The sequence below is a fragment of the Leptodactylus fuscus genome, chromosome 4 (assembly GCF_031893055.1).
Source record: "Leptodactylus fuscus isolate aLepFus1 chromosome 4, aLepFus1.hap2, whole genome shotgun sequence".
Classification (NCBI taxonomy): Eukaryota; Metazoa; Chordata; class Amphibia; order Anura; family Leptodactylidae; genus Leptodactylus; species Leptodactylus fuscus.
This window is the reverse complement of record NC_134268.1, coordinates 56,256,612-56,279,587: the sequence shown is the minus strand read 5'-3', so window position 1 is coordinate 56,279,587 and position 22,976 is coordinate 56,256,612. Positions and strand designations below refer to the sequence as shown.

At 41.0% G+C, this 22,976-nt stretch overlaps 1 protein-coding gene across 3 annotated transcripts in view; it reads left to right on the top strand.

Annotated features, from left to right (window-relative positions):
* Positions 1–20,624, top strand: part of FAM110B (family with sequence similarity 110 member B) — a 60,190-nt gene extending 39,566 nt beyond the window's left edge. For 2 of the 3 annotated variants that reach the window (XM_075270550.1, XM_075270551.1), the window contains exon 3: positions 18,540–20,624. In XM_075270550.1, coding sequence (XP_075126651.1) covers positions 18,877–19,989 — 1,113 coding nt within the window. In that variant the 5' untranslated portion in view covers positions 18,540–18,876 and the 3' untranslated portion in view covers positions 19,990–20,624. Of the gene's footprint in view, positions 1–5,569; positions 5,641–18,539 lie in introns of those variants that run through there. The other variant, XM_075270552.1, reaches the window with a different exon arrangement.
* Positions 20,625–22,976: the final 2,352 nt, after the last annotated feature.

Genomic DNA, 22,976 nt, shown 5'->3' with positions numbered 1-22,976 from the left:
TGTATTTTAATTGCCATCTTGTAGTAAATGTCTTCCCGGTGACGGTGCAGCGGCCATTCCTGGTAATTCGGCACAGATTGGCACATGAAGAGTAATCAAGAAATGCAATCTGCGCCTTCATGAATGTGACCTAAGGCACGCATCAAGACTACATCGATGTAATATCGTAGAGACCTCGTGTACACGACCATATGCAGTGTATGGGTCAGAAAATCTGGCACGGATTGTATATACTCACTGACCTGTACACAGAATTGAATTGACCAAGCCACAGATATGGACAGGTATGGGAGATGCTCCATATTTTGCGTCTTTCTACAGCCTGGACACACACATGTAAAAACTACAGATGTGTGCATGGGGCCATTGAATTTATATGGGTCTGTACAATTGAGGATAAAAACTCCGGTCATGTGCATGAAGCTTCAGGCACGGACACGTGACGGTCTACTTTGGAATATCATGCAGTGGACCCTCCGGCAGCAAAAAATGGCAGGTTTTTGGAGCAGATTTAACCCCTGAAGCTACAGTGCTTGTTCACCATTGCATTGCAGAGATTAAAAATGGTCAAGTTCGCCAGAAATTACAATCACAACTTATCCAATCACACTAAAGTCGGTCTTTCCATTGTTCTGGACCGAAACAAGTGATAGGTGTACCATAAAACAGCAGTCTTATATGGAGCTTGGTAGGCCCCATTAACTATAATGGAATACATCAGGTATCCTTTTAAATGTACAGTATGGCAGAGTCTCCAAAACTGAGACTCCAATGTAGATATGAACAAAGAACGTATGCCACCTGTAGAGCCACAGCCAATATGTAGAATTTTCCACTTTTATGCAGATTTAGTCAACATCCTGAATTTGGCCATTTATATATGACTTTTGGTCCTGGTGTTTTTTTTTTTGTTTTGTTTTTTTTTTTTTGTTTAATTTTACAGGTGGCTTGTGTTAATTTTGTTTAGGGTGGGTTCACACCAGCGCCCGATCTCCGTTTTGAGGTTTCCATCATCTGCCGACAGACGGAAACCCAGCATTCTGTGTACACCAGTGAGCGTCTTTTGCCATCCACGGCGAAACCGTGTTTTTGTTTTTTGTTTTTTTAACCCGACACAGTCCTGCATGTCTGACTTTGTGTCCGGTTAAAAAAAACTTTAGCTGCGTAGAGCAGTAGACTCTCACGAGTGGACACTTTGCAAACCCATTCAAATGAATTGGTTTGAAAACTGACTGCCGGTTTCCGTCTCTTGTCCAGTTTCTCGGGCACTAAACAGAGACCTCAAAAATGAGATCGGACGCTGGTGTGAACCCGCTCTTACCTGTAAAATTAGCGGACTGATTCACAACTGAATGCAGTTTTGTTATTTGAATGCACCATAAGAGCATGTCCATTAAATGGATTGGTGTTTGACTATTTGGCCCCTTCACATGTGAGTAGGAAGTAATTTGTGCTGCAGCTAATGTCTGGTTATAGGATTTATTCCCAGCACTTTTTATTGTACACTTTACATTCCCTTTGGTATACATGACAATGTGTATTTAACCTTTTTCTTGTGTATTTTTTGCTTTGCTTGTGTGCGAGCCCTGGTAATCTGGTCTGAACATTACGACTACACAGCTGTACTTTGGTCCTTTCCATCCCACCTGTTTTAGTTTGTCGTTTCCTTTTAATAACATAAGAGACATTAGTTAAATGGGTGACTGTAAAATAATCTGACGTGGTGTTAGTGTTGTAAATCTTTACGGTTATACTTTTTGAGTAGTTGTGTCACTGCCTTGGGCTAGAATACAAGCTCTGTTTCCTTTGCTAATTCATTCTAGCCATAAATTCTCTTTTGTGTCACTTACCATATCTGCTGACAAATGTTTGCTTTTCATTTTCTGCAGCACCTACTTGTGCGGGTCAATTTAGCGAAGGTTTTCATGTTGTCATTTTAGTGTTGACTGAATTTCGGGTAATATTTGCATTCACCGAGCTTTTCCATTAACCTGTTGGGTTGTGCAAAAAGCAGAATACTGGAAAATGGAAATTATAACCCCAGAATGTAATAGATGAGCTGAAATTTTGCAGACTGAATGTTACCAGCATCATAAAAGAAAATGAATATCACGGAAATAAAGTTGCGACCACTTTGAGCTTCAGCCATTTGCAGATATAGCACGGCACTGAGTCATGGAGCCCCTGAGATGGTGCCTGATATTCTGTATTTGGCACGTTCATCAGGTAGCCGCTCCATTCTTTTACATTTGTGTAGCAATGAGTAATTCTCTACTTCTCAGCATGTCATCTTATATTTATGAAGACTATTTTGGTCATTTGTGTTGGTTGTCTTGGTACAGATTTTGACCTTCGCTATGACTTAACTCCTTATCCGTGGCAGAGCATTATTAATTCTTCTAACATGGTTGCAGCAGTAATTTGTTTCTATGAGTCATTCCATAAAAAGATGAAACATCCTTGTCATTTACTGGTAAAGCCGCTGCCCAATATTCTGCAAAAAGGTAGAATGAAAAGTGCATTGTCTTCTCCAGCCCAGTGTTATAAAGATTGTGCAACACTGCACTTATGTCATAGCTTATAGCCATCATAGTGTTCTTATGTTAAAGGAGTATTTCCAAGACTCATATTTATAGCCTTTCCTTAGAGAGGACCTTTCATGTCCTTGGGCACAGGCGGTTTTATATACTGGTGGAAAGCTGACAATGCGCTAAATTCAGGATACTGTTGGTTTTCCCATTATGTGCCCCGGGTGAAGAGCTATTGGTGCATTTACCGATGCCTATTCACTGTCAGAAGGGGCGTTCCCAGGTAAACTGTCAGGATCGCCCTTACAACAGTCTGTCCGTATAGCATGTAATAATCTGGTTTAGTCCAATTTTTAAGAGGTAATAATCTAGCCTTAATCCCAGGTCATGTCAGTAGGCTTCTTAAAAGCCAGGCATTGATCTATATAGAACTACCTTCCAAAAGTTGGAGCTATACTGTGAGGGGGTGTTCCTTATCGCCCAGCCATGACATTGAGCGATGAGTAATGCCCCCCCCCCCCTTCCTGGCAGTACTCATCCTCAAGATGTACATTTGGCACGTGTCACTTTCTTGTGCCCCAAGCCCTTCTGCGAATGTGGACAGGGAATGTTGTGGTGGTAAACACATGAGGGAAGGAGAGAAGGAAACACAGCCCACTATTTCAGGAGGTAGTGCTAATGCAAGCATGAACCAAAATCAAGATGTAATGTCCATATATGCATAAAATCCCACACTTAAGAGTAAATTGCACGGTTTAAACTCCACGGTTAGGAGCAATTCAAATGTCACTTAAAAGGAATTTCTTCCAAAGAAAACCAGCAATCTTCAGTTATATAACAATCGGCATTGCTTTATTCTTTACAGATTTTTTTTTTTTTTAAACATGTACAAAAAAAATTTTAGTGCTTCAAAAAACGCATGACACACATAGCATAGTATGACTCACATAAAGCGTAGAGGAAAAAAAAAACAATCTGTAAAGAATAAAGCAATGCCGATTTTTATATAACTGAAGATTGCTGGTTTTCCTTGGAAGAAATTCCTTTTAAGTGACAATGTTGTGGTGGGGATGCCTTGGCCGGAATGATTAAAACTCAATGGCCAGTTCCTACCTAACATAAATATCCATTCTGTAGCTGGGACTTCCAGCAGATTTAAGACGAGTCCACTGCCTCTGTCTTACTAAATTTACCCCAATTTCTCTGTTCCTAAATGTTGCTGTTAATTGCCTACCTAGAATATGTGACTGTTTGTACACGTTGACTTTATCCTTATCAAACCTGGCATAGAATACAGTGGCTAATTACAATGTCTAAGTAGATAATCCTATTGTACGTGGATTAAATAAAAGCTTTTAAGTGCATCCTGTCTGTGCGGATAGTACATAGCCGGTGACGGCGGACTAGCTTGCAAGCTGAACACAACCTACAGTCCTATGAAAAAGTTTGGGCACCCCTATTAATCTTAATCATTTTTTGTTCTAAATATTTTGGTGTTTGCAACAGCCATTTCAGTTTGATATATCTAATAACTGATGGACACAGTAATATTTCAGGATTGAAATGAGGTTTATTGTACTAACAGAAAATGTGCAATATGCATTAAACCAAAATTTGACCGGTGCAAAAGTATGGGCACCCTTATCATTTTATTGATTTGAATTCCCCTAACTACTTTTTACTGACTTACTGAAGCACAAAATTGGTTTTGTAACCTCAGTGAGCTTTGAACTTCATAGCCAGATGTATCCAATCATAAGAAAAGGTATTTAAGGTGGCCAATTGCAAGTTGATCTCCTATTTGAATCTCCTCTGAAGAGTGGCATCATGGGCTACTCAAAACAACTCTCAAATGATCTGAAAACAAAGATTGTTCAACATAGTTGTTCAGGGGAAGGATACAAAAAGTTGTCTCAGAGATTTAACCTGTCAGTTTCCACTGTGAGGAACATAGTAAGGAAATGGAAGACCACAGGGACAGTTCTTGTTAAGCCCAGAAGTGGCAGGCCAAGAAAAATATCAGAAAGGCAGAGAAGAAGAATGGTGAGAACAGTCAAGGACAATCCACAGACCACCTCCAAAGAGCTGCAGCATCATCTTGCTGCAGATGGTGTCACTGTGCATCGGTCAACTATACAGCGCACTTTGCACAAATAGAAGCTGTATGGGAGAGTGATGAGAAAGAAGCCGTTTCTGCACGTACGCCACAAATAGAGTTGCCTGAGGTATGAAAAAGCACATTTGGACAAGGCAGCTTCATTTTGGAAACAAAAATTGAGTTGTTTGGTTATAAAAAAAGGCGTTATGCATGGCGTCCAAAAAGAAACAGCATTCCAAGAAAAACACATGCTACCCACTGTAAAATTTGGTGGAGGTTCCATCATGCTGTGGGGCTGTGTGGCCAATGCCGGCATCGGGAATCTTGTTAAAGTTGAGGGTAGCATGGATTCCACTCAGTATCAGCAGATTCTTGAGAATAATGTTCAAGAATCAGTGACTAAGTTGAAGTTACGCCGGGGATGGATATTTCAGCAAGACAATGATCCAAAACACCGCTCCAAATCCTCAGGCATTCATGCAGAGGAACAATTACAATGTTCTGGAATGGCCATCCCAGTCCCCAGACGTGAATATCATTGAATATCTGTGGGATGATTTGAAGCGGGCTGTCCATGCTCGGCGACCATCTAACTTAACTGAACTTGAATTGTTTGTCCAAAATACCTTTATCCAGGATCCAGGAACTGATTAAAAGCTACAGGAAGCGACTAGAGGCTGTTATCTTTGCAAAAGGAGGATGTACTAAATATTAATGTCACTTTTCTGTTGAGGTGCCCATACTTTTGCACCGGTCAAATTTTGGTTTAATGCATATTGCGCATTTTCTGTTAGTACAATAAACCTCATTTCAATCCTGAAATATTACTGTGTCCATCAGTTATTAGATATATCAAACTGAAATGGCTGTTGCAAATACCAAAATATTTAGAACTAAAAATGATTAAGATTAATAGGGGTGCCCAAACTTTTTCATAGGACTGTATATGCTGCTGTGCATCATGAAACCTACACCCATCACCACAACTAGTCCATGAACAACAAAGCGGTGCAGGTCTGATCTGATGTTTTAATGCAATATGTACTGGCAAGTAATATGTTTTACTACTTTCCTTCTTGTAGTGTTGTTGTTTCCAAACTGTTCTATTGAGCCGGGTCTGGGGTTACGGAAAAGACAGACAGTAGTGGGAAGAGCTGTAATTTATATAGAATAGATACCAAAGTGATCTCAAAGAAGCTTGGCAAGAGGACAGACAAAGCAGTCATTACATCTCCGCCAGAACATTATATGAGTAACATGGCTGAGTCTTTTTTTGTAAATCCGCCCCTAGTCTACTGCACCGCCAAAGACACAATGTTGTTGGCAGTGTGAATGCTCTCACTTATCTTGGACCTGGAAATAATACATTTTTATGTTGGAGAATTTTGCTGTGCCCAAGTAGTTTTGAAGCCAATGCAATTTGATGGCCATAAGACTAAAGGCTAAAGAATGGACCCCCTACTTATCCTTTGGTCCCATCATTGACCAGTATATAATAATAGGAGTGACATTTATTCTTGTGGTCTCGAGAAACCAACTTTTTATCCCTGGGTCCATGCTAATGCAAGGCTAGGTGCCATTATATTAAACAGAGTATCTTATTCCTAGTGGAGATTATTATCCAGATGAGGGAAGTTGATGTTCCCTTAATTTTGTCAACCATCTAAGCTCCGAGTTAGTTAACATTTTCTTGAACTATGAATCTATAAGTGCAGAGAGTCATGTGACGTCTTCACGACAATGGAGAATCTGTTCTCAGCTGACCCCGGGAACAGAGTTTAATGGAAAGTGCAGAAAGTTATTTCTACATTCCCATGGCATTCACTAGGGGATTGTCCATCGCTATCCATTATGTTCATTACTTGTCCGTTTTGAGAGCAAAATTAAACCCAAACCATATGAAGCAGTGTCTTCTGTTATTGCAGAATGTAGACCATTGATAGTAGGGCAGTTAGTTGCTATTGTAGAGTCCGTACTCAGATGCAGATACTGTATATACTGCTTATATACTTTGTACAGTTACACTGCTTTAGGGATTTGTTGTTTATGAAGGACAACATCTTGTCAAAGACTGATTCAGGCCGGGGCCCCACGGGATGTAAATGCAAGGATTTGCCCGCGGCGGAAATGCTACTAGAAAAATTATGGCGTTTTACAGTAAGGATAAAGTGGATGGATTCTAGGGAATCCCATGCCCACTTTGTGATAAAAACTGGTGCGGACATGGCGCGATTTCCAAAACTGTTGCGGTTTTGGAAATCGCAGCATGTCCATTATACCTACGGAAATGTTGGCGGTTTCCCTATAGGTATAATTAAAACAAAGTCCGCATAGGAAAACCCTGCAAGCTTTCTGTCTAAATCGCTGTGGGAAGAACCACGATGCGTTGCCACCACGGTTTTTCTTACAGCGCTTTTTTGCTGCGGGACATCCCGTGGGACCTTAGCCTCAAACAAGTTGCACAGTATAGTGAGACACCTGACAATAAGCAGCAGGAGATCGGCCCTTTGGCCATGGATAGGATTTTTATGAAAATTACAGCAAAAATTAAAAAAAAAACAAGTGATGCAACGCAGATAGGGCGGCAAAAATCTGGTGACAGATTCCCGCGTAACTGATTATAACTCACCGTATGTAGTGTGATGTGTCTCGTACTAAATCCTGTTATGTATAGACGGTTCTCAGTTCTGAAATAATACTGCTGAAAGTTGGGTTATTACCAGGTCTTCAGTATTGGTGTTTAGAAAAAGGTCAGTTCTAAACCCTATTTTTTATTTTTTTTTTTCAATTAACTTTCTTGAATCTCCAGGAAAAATAATTAAACCTGCCCAGATAGAATTAATGAAATATCAGGCACTAATTTTAGTCTCTGATAAATGATACTATGACTTAATGAAATAAATGGCAGGACAGGAAGGTTTCAGCCATTATGACAAGCACATTTATTTCATTGTTCTTCCAAGAAGCCTGTGTTTAGAGTATAGCAGTTTTCCGACATTACATTTGCAGTGCTTACATACTTTCCTTAGCATCTATAATCCAGGGCTCAATAAAATAATCTTCACTAAGTCTAGTGGGTGGCAGTGGGATATGACAATTCCTAAATTAAATTTGGCCTGTAAAATGTTCATACAGTTAGGAAGCAGTGTACAACAGGATGTGATAATGGTAATGAAAAGCAGCTGCAGGCGACCAAAAGTGTGTGTGTATGTATGTATATGTGTGTGTGTGTATATAGATATATATAGATATATAGATAGATATATATATATATATATATATATATATATATATATATACAGGGTTAGGCAGGGAGGTATGGATGATTTGAAATAATAGTTACACGCTCAATTTTCAATGAAACTCCAATTTTATTTTTTCAATGTGTAGCTTGGATGTTGCCATTACAAAAATCAAAGAAAAAGAGATTAAAACATTGATTACGGCCGAACATCGAGGGCTGGCTTCAACTGCTTGATGCACCCTTTCGATGATTTACGGGCTCTGTACCGTTTGGTCACCTCCACCTGCAGTTTCAAGTCTCAAAGAACATGTTCGTTGAAAGTGATTCACCCACTTCATTATAGTGTCAAACTTCGGAACACGACCATGACGGCCAACGTTGAAATGATTACGGAAACGTCTCTGTGTGTGAATGACAGAACGGCCCATTTCAATAAAGGTGTTTACACGAACACACAATGCTATATCGACCACTTCTCCATTGCTACTGAAATGGCGGCTCCTGACGAGCAGCTACCCCCACTCTTTATCCACCAAGGTTATCCACACCTTGCGCGGCGCCCTGTTCAAATCATCCATACCTCCCTGCCTAACCCTGTATATATGTATAAAAAAAATAGGTAGATTAAATCAAACAAGTAGAACATGGATCAAAATAATCATGTAACAGGGAATTTATTTTAGTTGAGCACCAGATGGTCCAGACAGTCGTGAGAAATTCTCGCATTTAGGCTACGTTCATAGGACCCAGTGCAGTTTGCGGGTCAGTAAAAACCACATGGATGGCGCATGGATTGGTATTAATGTGTCAACCATGGTTTTCAATTACCTATACATTGAAAATTAATTGACAGTCGCAGATACGGACAGGAGAATTTCTGGCTCTTCAATTCATCCCAGATACACAGCCCCGAAAACTGCAGAAGTGTGTATGGTTCCATTGAAATGTATAGGTTAGAACTGTTTATCTGCAATTGCAGTTATAAAATGTGTGCATGAGGCCTCAGTAAATACCTTTTTTTGGGAGGTTCCAGCATTGAAATCTCAGTATAACAAACAAATGAGGCAAGGAATAATAAAGCACGGCACTGACTGGGATAAAGAAATAAAGACCACCAAAATGGCCCCATTCATTCCATCACCGTAGCTAATATTCATGAATGCAGCCGTGGACAGAAAACAATCCCTTGTATGAAGCCATGGACTGGACGATGCCTACATTTTGCAACCCACTGTCCGACGGACTTGACACCGTAAACTTGGACTACATAAAAATCCATGACGTGTGTTGTGGTTTCAAGTCAAGACATTTGCGCTGGAAACGCCCAAGTCTCCTACACTACAGAATAGTAATAGACGAGCACTTACAAACTTCAATGAAAGAGCTCACTGTATGAAATCACTGCTTCTTTATCCAGCAAATTGCAGCGTTTGGAATAAATATGTAGTTCTGTACATTTTTTGGCTGATAATACTTTCCTTAACCAGTCTTGATGGCTGTGCAGTATGGAGCTGATGAGTAAGGAAAACTAGGATTAGTTCAACCTTCACAAGGTTTATTGCTTGCAGAATGACCCAACAGTACAACCTATTCAGAGCCTTGTTATTTTACTCTGAAGTCAACATGTAATGTAGTTTTACTGATTAAAAAAAAATTGCACTACTATAAGGAGCTGTTAGAACGTTATGATCATATACAGTATGTAAGTGATTGCAATATTAGAGCGAAATGATAAGTTTATTGGGGAAAACACTAAAATTAACTGAATCTCTGAGACTCCTCTAACCTGGGTACAAGATGTTATATAGTTGGCCATGGAGGTATACAGGTTCTTTACGGTATCCTGTGCCAATATGTCCAGAGGTGTTGCAGCTTTGCCTGTAGATCCTGCACACTCGTAGGTTGCTGAATCTGGAATCCTAACCAGTCCCATAAATACTCAATTGGCAATAAATCTGGCAAATAGGCGGGTCAAGAAAGCGTTCTAGTCTGACAGAGACCTTTGTGGGAAACCCTTTGTATGGGAGAGCATTATCCTGCTGAAAAATGCCAGTTGGAAGCCCTGAGAGGTAACACGTGGCCGCAGGATGTCCTGCACATACATATTGCATATGTTTTGTTAGTCTTCCTCTTATCACTACTAGAGGTGACTGTCATAAGTGATGGTTCCTCAGATGATCACACCAGCAGTTGACAGTTTGTTGCTCACAGCCAAGGCAGGGTTGAAGCACTCGCCATTAGGAATCCATACTGTAAGTCAGCTGTCCTTTGATCCCAAACAGAACCTGCATTTGTAACAAAATCCAGGTAGACAAGGAAACTGATCTACTGACAAGCATGAGCAGCTACTACAGACAATCCTCTCTAATGGGGGCAACATGGTGGCTCAGTGGTTAGCACTGCAGCCTTGCAGTGCTGGAGTCCTGGGTTTGAATCCCGCTAGGAGCAACATCTGCAAGGAGTTTGTATGTTCTCCCCGTGTTTGCGTGGATTTCTTCCCATTCTACAAAGACATACTGATAGGAAAATAAATGTACATTGTGATCCCTATATGGGGCTCACAATCTACATTAAAAAAATCCTCTCAAATATTGGTCAGTCTGAGCGGTCAGAAGCCTATTTGTTGTGTGTGCCTTCTGTCATGTAACCACTGCTCCCAACACATCCTAACCGATAGACTACAGTGGCCTAGCTGCTTCTTTGTCCAAAGATGTGCCCCCTATCAAAGTCCGTCAACTGAGCAAAATGTCATATAGGCATATCTACAAGTTATTGTTCTGTCACCAAGAGGTGCACTACCCTATAAGTAACCCCATGAGAGCCTTTCTATAGGGCAGTAGTTTCATGTGCTATTGTGGTAAGAGCCAGTGTCTAAATAAGACCACTCTTGTAACCATTTACATACCTGCTTGAGACATGATGGAATGACAAGTTTTTGCATTACATAGGAAATGTATATATCGAGGACACCCCCGCTCCTTGCTTTCTGAGGCTCATTTGCCACTTCATATTTTGTAGTTACTTGAGTATGTAACCATTCCGTTTTTCTGCAATGAACATCAGCACAGATAAGCTGTTCTTATACATAGTTGATAATTTGGTAAAAGCAGAGCTGCAGTGTAAAGCATGTATGAGAAGTGCAGCAGATGCCCAAGGAACAATATTTCTTAGAGTGGGTCTTCTGGTTCTATCAGTACATAGTTATAACGGATAATTGAATTTCATGTAGGAAGACCCTCCAAATGAAAGTGGTTTGGGTATATAAATGATTCAATAGTAAAACAATCTGCTGTAGTTCATATTGGACAATAAGAGAAAGTTGATGCAATAGGCACCAAATCGCAACAGTGCTTTAAGACTTGTCATTATTTGATACACTGGATCACACTGAATGGTCAGGGATGTGGCTTTTATTTCAGTATATCAGTAGCGATTTTTTTTTCTTTTTTTTTCTTTTGGCATAGCTATTGGTAACAGACGGCCTCTAGCATAATGTGGTGGGTGAAATAATCAGCTTGTTCTAAGCTTAGAAATACAAAAGATTCTCTGATGTTTCATTCTTTTACTGATATTTATATATTGATACTATTCATAGCAAGTGGAATTATTCGAAAAGTCCATCTGCAGATGCATAGAAATCAAAATCCAAGATGGGCAGTGCCACTGGCTTGTGCCTGCCAGGTATTATTCTGGAGTTGTGTAGAAACTGGATAGGCAGTAGGGAATGGAGTTTCTCAAAAAACACCAGGGTACATGCTCCTCCTTAAAGAGGTTGTCCAATCTTAAGCTACCAGTATAGATAGGATTCTCATGTAAATTGAAGCCTTTTTCTAAATATGTTGCTTTAGAAATTCTGCTTTGTTTGCCTGCTATGTGAATTTATTCCTACCATTGCTTACACAGCGTTGCTATAACCACGGACCTATAGGAAAAGTGACATCACTCAGTATCCTCAGGACAATCCCTTCAGCTGATTGCACTTTGCTGATAAAGCCAAGTCGGTTATCTCTCTAAGTAAACAAACAGATAACACTGAGTCCACTGAGTCTGTAACAGCGTGCTGAACAAATAACGTGTTAAGAACTCTGTGAGATCGGTTATGCTGAATGTTTTTGGCTATCAGCTGAAAATATCAGATTGGGCATGATATGCGAGTTTATACAGACTCACTCTGGCTAGCCTTACATGTTCAAAACTGCACAGATCATAGCCGTGTCACACGATCGGGGCTCAGGCCGCTGTAGTCATATGTTGACACCCAGTGTTAGGATTCTCCTTTGCTATTTGGGCAAGATGGCTGCACCTTGGCTGCAGTTGGGTTATGCTTGTATTCATGACCCCAGAGCCATAGCTTACCTATGATGACTTATTTTAGCATTACCAATCTTGCTGTATGTATAGTGTCCCCCACAAGTGCTGTGCAGATCTCTCTATGGAGTATTTGTGTACGGTGCAGGAAGTTTATATTAGGTGGTTCGGGGTTTCATCATTGCTTTATAGTATGGATGTAATTGAAATGCGATAAAGCGGCTCCAAAGTTGGAGTTTCATTATGTAACTACAAATTCATTGCTGAGGGAAAATACGTGTTATGTTGTTCTAGACAAATTGAAATTAAATTGCTATGAATTTTTTGTTAATGTCTTTCCTCCATTCTGGTGGATACTTCATGAAGTTCAATTATATTCTAAGTACTGATCTGTGAAAGAATGGTTTTGCAGCGTAATTGTATTTAGGAATCTACCATATAATGGATTTAGGGTTTTCTTTTTAGATATATTTTATATTTATTTCTAACTGCTGCTCTAACAAATTACATTACAATTATTTTATTGATGACTTTGTCCTTAATAACATAATATTAACAGAGACTAGATCCTTCTATTTTGCAGTGCACACACGGAAACTGTATCTGCTCTATAGCTAGATAACCTCACATAATAACACAGAATTTGCCTCAAAATCCGACTCCAAAAACGGCTCCCATTCGCTTCTTTTATCTGCTAGCTAGTAGCGGAAAAAAGAAGAGAGCTGCCCTAGCTTGCCACGGACTCAGCCGCAGCGTCAGGCTCCCTCCCGATTAGGCCCATTCCGCAACTGGATGCCAGGGCACAGAATCTGCATCCCGTTGCAACTAGCCGCGTGGTAGTGTTCACACGCAGAATGCAAATTCTGCCATGTGAACATACCCTAACTAACTCCATAAGCCTACTTTGCTGGTACTGTAAAATGCAACATTTTTTCCACTGTATTTCCACAACATGGGGTCTTGGCTTCCATCAGCGCCACACCTCTCATGAGGCGACCTGAAGCGACCGCTTCAGATGGCGCTATGCCAAGGCCCCGGGGAGGGTGGCATTTTTGCTGACCTAAGCCAGTCCAGGACAAGCTGTCCTGGACTGGCTTAGCGTCATCGTCTTGGCAGCCCGGGACGGGAAGCGAGCGGTGGATTGGGGAGGCCCTGTAGACGCAGCTCTGCTCCAGCGGCCTCCCCTCACGCTTAGCAGAGAGCAGGTCCTCTCTCTGCCTACTAACGCTGCCCCGTCTGCCCCCTCCGCTCTGCCACTCCTCCCGGGGAGGCGGGGGGCGGCTTTCTGTCGTCCGCCTCAGGCGGCAAAAAAGCTAGGTTCACCCCTGGTTTCCATGTTTTCTAGCCCCATATTATTGCACAGTGGATCAATGGGGTTAACTGCAGTCACACCTAAATACATGGCAAATCGGGACATTTAAGCCCTTCCCATAGGACCAACCCTCCAAGGAACAGGCAAATTTGTTTTATTACTGGGGTAATCCAAGTTGACCAGGACTCTTACTGAGCATGTAAGACAATCCTGGCAACTCTGAACCTAAATTTTTAAGTCTTGGTTAAAGATCATTTTAAGATTTTTAGTTACATAGCTGGTAAAAATAAGGACATTACTGACTGATATGACCTCTCAATGCCCTTTCACCTTGACATTCCTGCAATTCTCTAGCTATGAAGTATGCCAAGTAATCCAAGCCTGAAGGGTTGCTAGGAATAAAAGGATAACTTCATATAGAATACTGCAGCTTTAAGAGAACATATTCCTAGCAACTAGACTCGTACATGACACATTCATCTCAAAGCCAGATTGTGTCTATGCTGACAGCAGAGTAGGAGGAATGGCGCATAGCGGCTGTAAAACACCCATTTCTGTTAATACTTTTCTGGCTATGTTAAGGTGAAATAACTCTTTAAATAGTTTTTTTTGAGGTTGGGTTCAGATTTCACTTTGCTTTGTCATTGGAGCGGTGCAAGAGAAATGACAGCAATGCCCGATCCATCATATGACACTGCAGTGGCACCTGATGGACCCTCTTGACTGCATTGTGGTCTTTTGGACTTTTGTCAGGTCAACATTCTTATAGGGTCTTTCACCACCTCCATTATCTCCAACTATTTGCATTCTTTTATTTGGCGTCTCTCCATGGATTCTGGAGAAGTTGGAATTTTTTCACTAACCACTACCATTCCTAAGCAATCAGTTTAGCATCCAATATGCTAATACTACTCTCTACTGTCAGTTGGGTTAACCTTGGCAGGAGAAGAAAGAAAGGCACTGCCCATCTGACAATAGAGAACGTAATTTGCATATTAAGTGTTGAAACTAACACTCATTGCTATGGTACAGTAGGGGTTCCAGGAAAACCTGTTGCATTGCCAAAAATCAGTGGAACAGCACCTATATCCCTCTGCTGTCAGAAGCCCGGGCCTTACAGCTCCTCGTCCTCTCTGGGTTGTAAGGAACGCCCCTCCTAACATTACTTTTCAATAGCCTTGCACTGTCAGGGGAGTTGTTCCTCATAGCCCAGTAATGATACTAAGGGTGCATTCACACGATGCATTTTGGCTCGTAATCTGGCACGTCTACGCCGCGGGAGCCTTTGCGGGCCGTATACGCTCCCATTGATTTCATTGGGAGCCGGGATGGTATACACGGCATTATTTTGCGGCCGTGATTTTGCAAAATACCGCCGCGTATAGAATCCCGGCACCCATTGAAATCAATGGCAGCGTATACGGCCTGCAAAAGCTCCCGCGGCGTAGACGTGCCAGATTACGAGCCAAAATACATCGTGTGAATACACCTTAAGGCTGTAAGGCCCACCTTTCTGACAGTGGAGGGATATTGGTGCCGAAACTAATTGCACCAATAACATTGTAGCTGAATATAATACCACATATCTATGGGGATGTGAAGGTCCTCTTTAAGATGCAGAACAATCTTTTCAAATGTAACACTGTCATTTTTTAAGTACAATGCATGTTACAGTGTATATCTTTTTTGCAGACCGCATGTGCAGACAGTAACTGTGTGGGGAAATCTTCAGTATAACCAGTCATTTATCCATTGAAATCTCTGCTTTTTCTTTGCTGTAAAGTCAATCTGATAGGGCTGCCTCCTTGCAAAGAAGAGATTTCAGCCCATAAATGACAAGCTATACCTAACATTTCACCAGAAAACTATATATCAATCGGTCCTGCTCCTCCTGCTCTATAACATGGTTGCACTCAATTTTTTTGGTGACAATTTCCCTTTAAATCAGACTACTCTAGACTTGGGGGTCCAGTAGGTGGTCCTACTCAGTGAGTGGCCGACTTCACTGTAAGTGTGCATGTAAAGATGACTGTCAGCTGCCAAGTACGACCAACCACTGGGCGTTTAGGCACAGAACAGGGATTTAGGCTAATATACAAGTAACGCTGAATCTTTTCTCATGTAACCATATATTATCTATATACTATGTACTTATAGATCACCAGTCCTTGTGTATTGTGATCCTACAGTACCTTATAATGTGAATTGAGTTGTGAACTACAGTACAGCTTAGATTCGCTGTTCTCCCTTTTTATATTCCTAAATTTTCATGTATCTTTCCAGATGCTGAGTATATACTAAGCTGTACAGATAACATACAATATGTGCATAGATCATGAATGAAAACCTGTCTATATATATGAAAACTTTTCCTCAACTCTTGTGTGATGACACTTTTTACATTAGACATCCTTGGCTGTCGAGCTGATGGTTTTTGTACTTATATGAGCAAGATGGTCCATCTCCCACGCATTGATCAGCATCATGTTCTTCTGCATCACTGCTCCTCTGTCAGCATGCCAAAGCAAATGACAAAAGCTGCGTGATTCACAGTACCCCCATGTGCCACCCCTGAATCCTCTACAAACCCCCGCCATGCCACCCCTGCTCTAGTCCCCATTGTCATATCCCTGACTAGTCATCAGTATTCTGTGATATACCGTAATAACATAATTGTGTCCCTTGTAAAGAACAAGTGGCCATCAAGTTGTCACCATTGTCATCCTAAACCTTTGGACTCTCGTGATTCCATTCCCTTTTGTAGTTTATACCATTTATTTTTATTTTTTTAATAAATTGGAGACTTTATAATGCCAACCAGCTTCAATTTCATAACATATTTTTAGCTTAGTGCGCAAATGACACCATATGTCTACGAACATAAGATATTACTTGGCAGGAGGAGGGTTTAAATATTAGAATCTTTTTCTAAAAATCTGTATCTAAGTAAAGACCGGGTAAAAGCTAGAGATTACGGTGTATAAAATGGTTCCTTACCATGGGAAAGAATTTCCTGATAGGTCTTATTTGTCATGGAGTTGGCACCCACGGACTTGTACAGTATTAATGTGAGGCTATGGTCTGATACTTCTGTGTCTCGGAGTGCTATAGCCTACCTTATACCACCAAGGGGCAAAAAGGATCTGTTCAGTGAATGGAGTTAGTGGGGGTGGTGATAACTTAAAGTGTAACTAAATTTTTCAGAGAGATGTTGATTTTCTAGCAATATTTGTGTCTATAACAAATTTTGTAATTTCGGCTTCTTTCTGTGAAATCCTGTGGGGTTTTTTTATGATTTCCGTTGCTTCTCTGTTGAGACCTAACTGTTTTAAGTCCAAGCATTCTTAAATTTTCACCAATCTATCCATGAAACATGCCGCCCTTAAAGGAAAACACTAAACCCTAATAATGAAGTATTACATAATAACTACAAAGCCCAAGTAACTCATATTCCTTTAGTCCATCCATTGCATTCCTGTCTAATACGGCTTCTGGAGATGAATGTCTTAATCGCCCCCCTGGACATTAATAAGACTTCTAATGTCCATGGTGTTTCAGTCCATTTCAATAATTCTTTGTAGCCAGCTCCAGGCATGCTCCGCTAATGTTTTCTGCTCCGTTGGGCTGACCTTTCACTCTCCTGCTGTGGTGGAGACTTCCATCTGTGTTCTCCAGTGTGATGGGGCAGGGGATATTTGGCTTGTTCACACTGATACTAGAATCAGGCTCTGTGGTATTTAAATTAAAACCTGCCCCTGGGGCACAGCTTTGGAGATTTCACAGCGCTCGATATTACAGTGGGGGTAAGTACAGCACAGGCGTCTGTCAGCAAGACTTTGGTTACGACATATGGGCACTTCTAGATGCCAATTACTATGTGAAAGCTAAATGATCTATTCAGAGATTAATGTGTTATTTATCTGTTAGAGCTTATTGTACTCTGTCTCTGCAGTCTCTCTCTTTATTGGTATACAATTAGACTTGACCTTAGATATTTAAGACAGAACTTTTTGCAGGCTCTCCCCAAGTTAACATAGTTGGATCCAGAAATGTCTAAAGAACAATCTGAGGAATCATAGGAGACCCAGTCCCCATTGATATAGTAAGAGTTCCATTGCTTAAGGGGGTATTCCCATCTCAGGATCATACTTAACATTGTATCTCAAGTTATTTGAAGTGTCACGCCCCCCCCCTCCCCATATATACTCCATTTTTCAGATATTGCTGAATATGTCTTCTCAACATTTACAGATCCGTGCCTAAGTGTCTGACCACCTCTGCCATCTATTAGCAGTGGCCGGGCTGGTGATGTCATACCTGTTCTCTTCTCTTTACTGTGATTGACAGCTAATGCAGCAGTCTGCGAGTGCCTGGATCACTTATTCTCAATGTAGTCTGGGTTCTTGTCATCTCTGACATTGATAAAGACCTGAAATCTAAATTTGTAGAGTGGTGTCCTAGTTAGGTGAATTGGTTCCCGGACGGAGAGATTTGGAGAGAGGTGGATGGATGTCTAGATAGAGAGCTGGGCTGATGGATGGTGAAATGTCTAGATAGCTAGCTTGATAGACAGACGTCTAGGTGTGTAGGTATATGGAGGATGTCTATGTAAGTGTCTCAATAGATAGGCAGATGGATACTTGGACTAGATAAATGGGTTAGATGGTAAACTGTTTGGTTGTTGGAATACCTCTTTATATCTAAAAAGTAACACAACTATCCCCTCTGCCCATATTAACCATCTTGTCTTGAGATCACTTATTAATCATTTATGCTTTTACATTCTTTTATTCGTGTTACTTTGTGCAGCTGCTTTCCAAGACGGAGAATATAATTTTGTAATGACTTGAGTGGTTTCTATTAACCATCTGTTGTCTGCTTTCCCTTGCTCCCCATCACCATTAACATCCCCTTCTGAGACTGAGGCAGTTAAAAGCCACCTAATGCTTTTTTTTTTACTACGAACTAAAACGCTCCAATATTTTCTGTTGCTATAGCCATGATGTCACACGCTGTTACTGACATATGATTGGTTGTTTTGTGTTTCAGATCCCTGCCTGTAGTACAACACAAAGAAAAGACGAGACACCCACATCCTTCTGTGCGAATAAAGGATTCAGCTGAGCAGATTAATACAGACTTCTGTCTGGTGGCCTTTTTTGTAGTATCGGGGCTGCCTTTTAACGATAACTAAAAAAAAAAAGAAAAGAAAAAAAAAAAGAAAATGTCCTTTAATGAGCTGTGAGATGATGAAGAGCTGCTGCTGACCCTCAGATTTCAGGATTCAGCTGTTATTCATTGTGCTTGATGCACATGTTTCTGCACAGTGCATTTAGGAAACACAAGAAGAGAATCCAAAACGGCTGCGGGGGAACAATCGCCAAACATGCCTACAGAAACACTACAGACAGGTAGCATGGGGAAACCTGGTAGCCCAGCAGTGGCTTTCACATCAGCTGTCCCTCTCCGAATACTGAACAAAGGACCTGACTATTTCCGCAGGCAGTCAGAGCCTAATCCCAAGAGACTGAGTGCCGTGGAAAGACTAGAAGCTGATAAGGCAAAATATGTCAAGAGCCAAGAGGTTATCAATGCCAAACAAGAGCCTGTGAAGCCAGCGGTACTTGCAAAGCCTCCTGTGTGCCCCGGGGCAAAAAGACCTTTGGCTAGCCCAACCCTGAAGATGTTTAACAATAATGCAAAGTCTGAGAGCTGTGTTCAAAGAGAGAACTTAAAACTAGAAATCCTTAAAAACATTATCAATAGCTCGGAAGGCTCCAGTACAGGTTCTGTGCACAAGCAAAGTTCTAGGAACTGGCCTACAGGTAGGTCGGACTCTGCTGACCAAAACCGGCATTCGTTTGCAGAATCCTTAAAGGTCTACCCTACGCAAAGTCATGGGAGCCCCCAAGAAACCAACTCCAACATCAGTCGGAGGCTTCTAGAAAAATCAGGTGATACTTTTTTACATGTTTCTCATAGTTCCTCAGACATTAGAAAAGTCACGAATGTGAAACAGATAAAAGCGATACCTTGCAGCAGTTCTGCCCCACCTCTCCCTCCAAAGCCCAAAATTGCCACCTTAACCACCCTTAAATCTCCAGACAACGATACTTTGGAACCCACCTGTGGCGTCACCAGAAGACCATCACTCCAGCGATCGAAGTCTGACTTAAGTGACAGATACTTTCGCGTCGATGCCGATGTCGAGAGATTCTTTAATTATTGTGGACTGGATCCTGAAGAGCTTGAAAACCTTGGGATGGAAAATTTTGCAAGGGCTAATTCCGATATAATTTCTCTAAACTTTCGCAGTGCAAGCATGATCAGCTCAGACTGTGAACAGTCTCAGGATAGCAACAGTGACCTTAGAAACGACGACAGTGCCAACGACCGCGTGCCGTACGGTATTTCCGCCATAGAGAGAAATGCCAGGATTATTAAATGGTTGTATAGCATAAAACAAGCGAGAGAGTCACAGAAGGTGTCCCATGTGTGAGAATGAGGCAGCAGAAACTTAAGAGACTACGTTTTGTCTGTGAATATTCAGTTGTGAAGGGTTGTAAAGTCTACTTGAAGTCTTGTAAACTTTTCAAACTGCTCTGTGTTGCTTGTTGTGCAATGTTTTCAAGTTGCATGCCTGTCAACATGTGAACTGACCTGGCTTTCACTTGAACAAATACTACAAAGCCTAGATGACTATGCTCACGATCTGCCAAAAGTTTAAGACCAGTTCAAAGTTTATCGGCTTTGTTTTTCGAATCCATCACCTACATACGCACAGTCGAGGCACACTACGGGAAGGCTAGATCTATACCAGGTCGGTCAGTTTACTAGGCGCTAGCAATAGGGGCCCAAAATGCCGCGTGCCTCAGTCGAGCCGTTAGTCCCTGGAGTAATGTCAAGGCAGTCTTTAGTTCAGCTCCATGAAGCCTGTCTCTAATGTATGCCGGTGAGCGGTAGACTATACTGTTTACATGACGATAAAGGTAGACATGAACACGCATAGGTCTTATTGTGTTTTTTATATACATTTATATATACTTTATTAATGACATTTTTCATTCAAAAACGAGAATGCTGTCAAGTGCTTGCTTACACGTTAGGTCTTTTTCTATTGAAAAGAGATAAAAAGATGGTAATAATACAGATTTTTGTTCATGCAACATTTTCTTTTTTTTGCAAATTTTTTTTTTTTCCTTCGATAGTATTAGTTGTTGCATCTACTTTATATCGTACAGGTATCTGCCATAGTCATGGCACTGCAGTCCGTGTGTAATGGGCTTTTTTTTCTTTTCATCATGTTTATCCACCAGTTAGGAGCCGAGGAGGGATCTGGGCAAGTGGCGTGCACAAAAATTTATCGATGCAGAAATACTTTCCTACAAAGGAGCAGTAGACTCTTATGAATGGTATTGTCCCCAAGTCTTAAACTTTTGACCAGAATAATGTGATGAAACCTACAACTCCTATAAGCTGCCTTCAACCAAACCAATCACTGCAGATCCATGCTACCATTTTTTTTTTTCCAGTCACGTAAAGCAAGATGGAAATTTACAGCCATATCAGTATAAAACAAATGTCCAATTCTGGAATAGCCTCACTAGCTGGACTCTAGCTGACCGAATTGTATTTGTTGTCTTGCATCTCAGTCTATGAATGTTTGTCTCACTTGAAAGTATTGTAGTTTTAACTATTTAAAACTGCTTTCATCTTCTCATGGCAGTTCCTCTGCACGTTGGCCGCCTTCTAGATTTTTTTTTATATTTTTTTTCTTGTTTTTGTCGTTTCCTCTGACAATGTGTCTTCCCAGTGGATTTTCGGCTGGCGTTTTTTCTGAGTAGCATTTAGATATGCACCTTTTTGCCCGCATCCGGTAAAGACAGCCATTTTGTTGGTTAAGTCAATATTTGTTTAAAAAAATGCAACCTACCCGTTCAATAGTAGTGACCTAACCAACGCAGAAAACGGTTGTCTTTGTTGTATGTCTTTGGCGACAAGTGTACTTGAACAGGAACTGTAAGGCCAGCTACCTTGTTACAGTGCTTAGGGATCCTCACAGTATTTTGTTAACTATAGCAGGCCGATGCAAAATAGAAAAAAAAAAATACAAAAATAAAAACTTTTTTATGGTGTAAATGCTGTAAGGATTTGTACATACTTCATTTGCTATTGAAACTTTGGAAAAAAGTGTTATACTAATAAATAGCTCTTGTTCAGCAGCAGATTCCAGTGTTTTCTTTAATGATTCTGGTAAATGGAGTCGAGGCAGTTTTTGGGACAATTTTTCAAGTGGAAAAGTGCTACAAAATTTGAATATGCGATGTCGGTCCTAGGGTATTGACACATACCACAGGTCTGCTGCAAGTTGTCTGGGGTGAACCTACTGCAACAAACCATATCATTGTAAAAATGTTCTAAAACTGTGCAGGTTTTTTGCAGTGGCTTTAGGGTGCATTCACGCAGAGGAAAATGGTGAGGAATTTAGTGTGGCATTTCAGTGCTGAAAAAAAGCCTCCCTTTGAATTCAATGAGTTCCTTTTAATATGAATGCAGAATATGCTAGCAGAAAAAGAAACCCATTGAAGTCAATGGGAGGCTTTTTTTCAGCGCTGAAATTCCACACCAAATTACTCATCATTTTCCTCTGTGTGATTGCACCCTTAGGCTAAACGCGTTTTCTGTCGCGGAAAAAATGCACATGTACATGCATTTTTATTGCGTTTTTCAGTTTTGTGCTGCGAAAATTCATATGAGTTTTCTGTTGAGTTTTTCATCGCATTTTTGCTCAAGTTACTCATATGCAATAAAGGTAATTGAAAGGCTATGTTGAAAATCCTCTTCTATTTAGGCTGGGGCCCCATGGGCCAGAAACGCTGCGGGAGAAATCGCGGTGTTTTACAGTACTTGCAAAGTGGATGGGATTCATGCGAATCCCATGCCCTATTTGCAGAAAAAATCGCAGTGTGGACGAGGCGACTCAGCCTGAAGAATGAACATCTCACTTCTTTTTCCGGGAGCTGGAAGAAATGGCTCCTGGAAAAGCTCCTGAGTGGCTCCTATTGATTTCAATGGGAGCCGTTTTTTTGGTCAGGGTATTGAGGCGATTACGGCCTCAAAACCCTGACCAAAAAACTACGCGTGAACTTACCCTTATGCTCCACAACCTTTACACTTGGCTTCTCCAACCACCACAGCTCTTGCCTACAAACAAGGATGGTAGATAAACCAGCTAATGGAATAGATGGACATTGAAGTGTTAGGATGTGTTCACATATAGACACTAGAGATGAGCGAGTAGTACTCGATTGAGTAGGTATTCGATCGAATACTACGGTATTAGAAATACTCATACTCTATAGAGTACCACTCGCTATTCGAATGTAAAAGTTCGATGCAGAACCAGCATTGATTGGCCGAATGCTATACAGTCGGCCAATCAACACTGGTTCTTCTCCTACCTTTAGAAGTCGTCTCCGTGCAGCT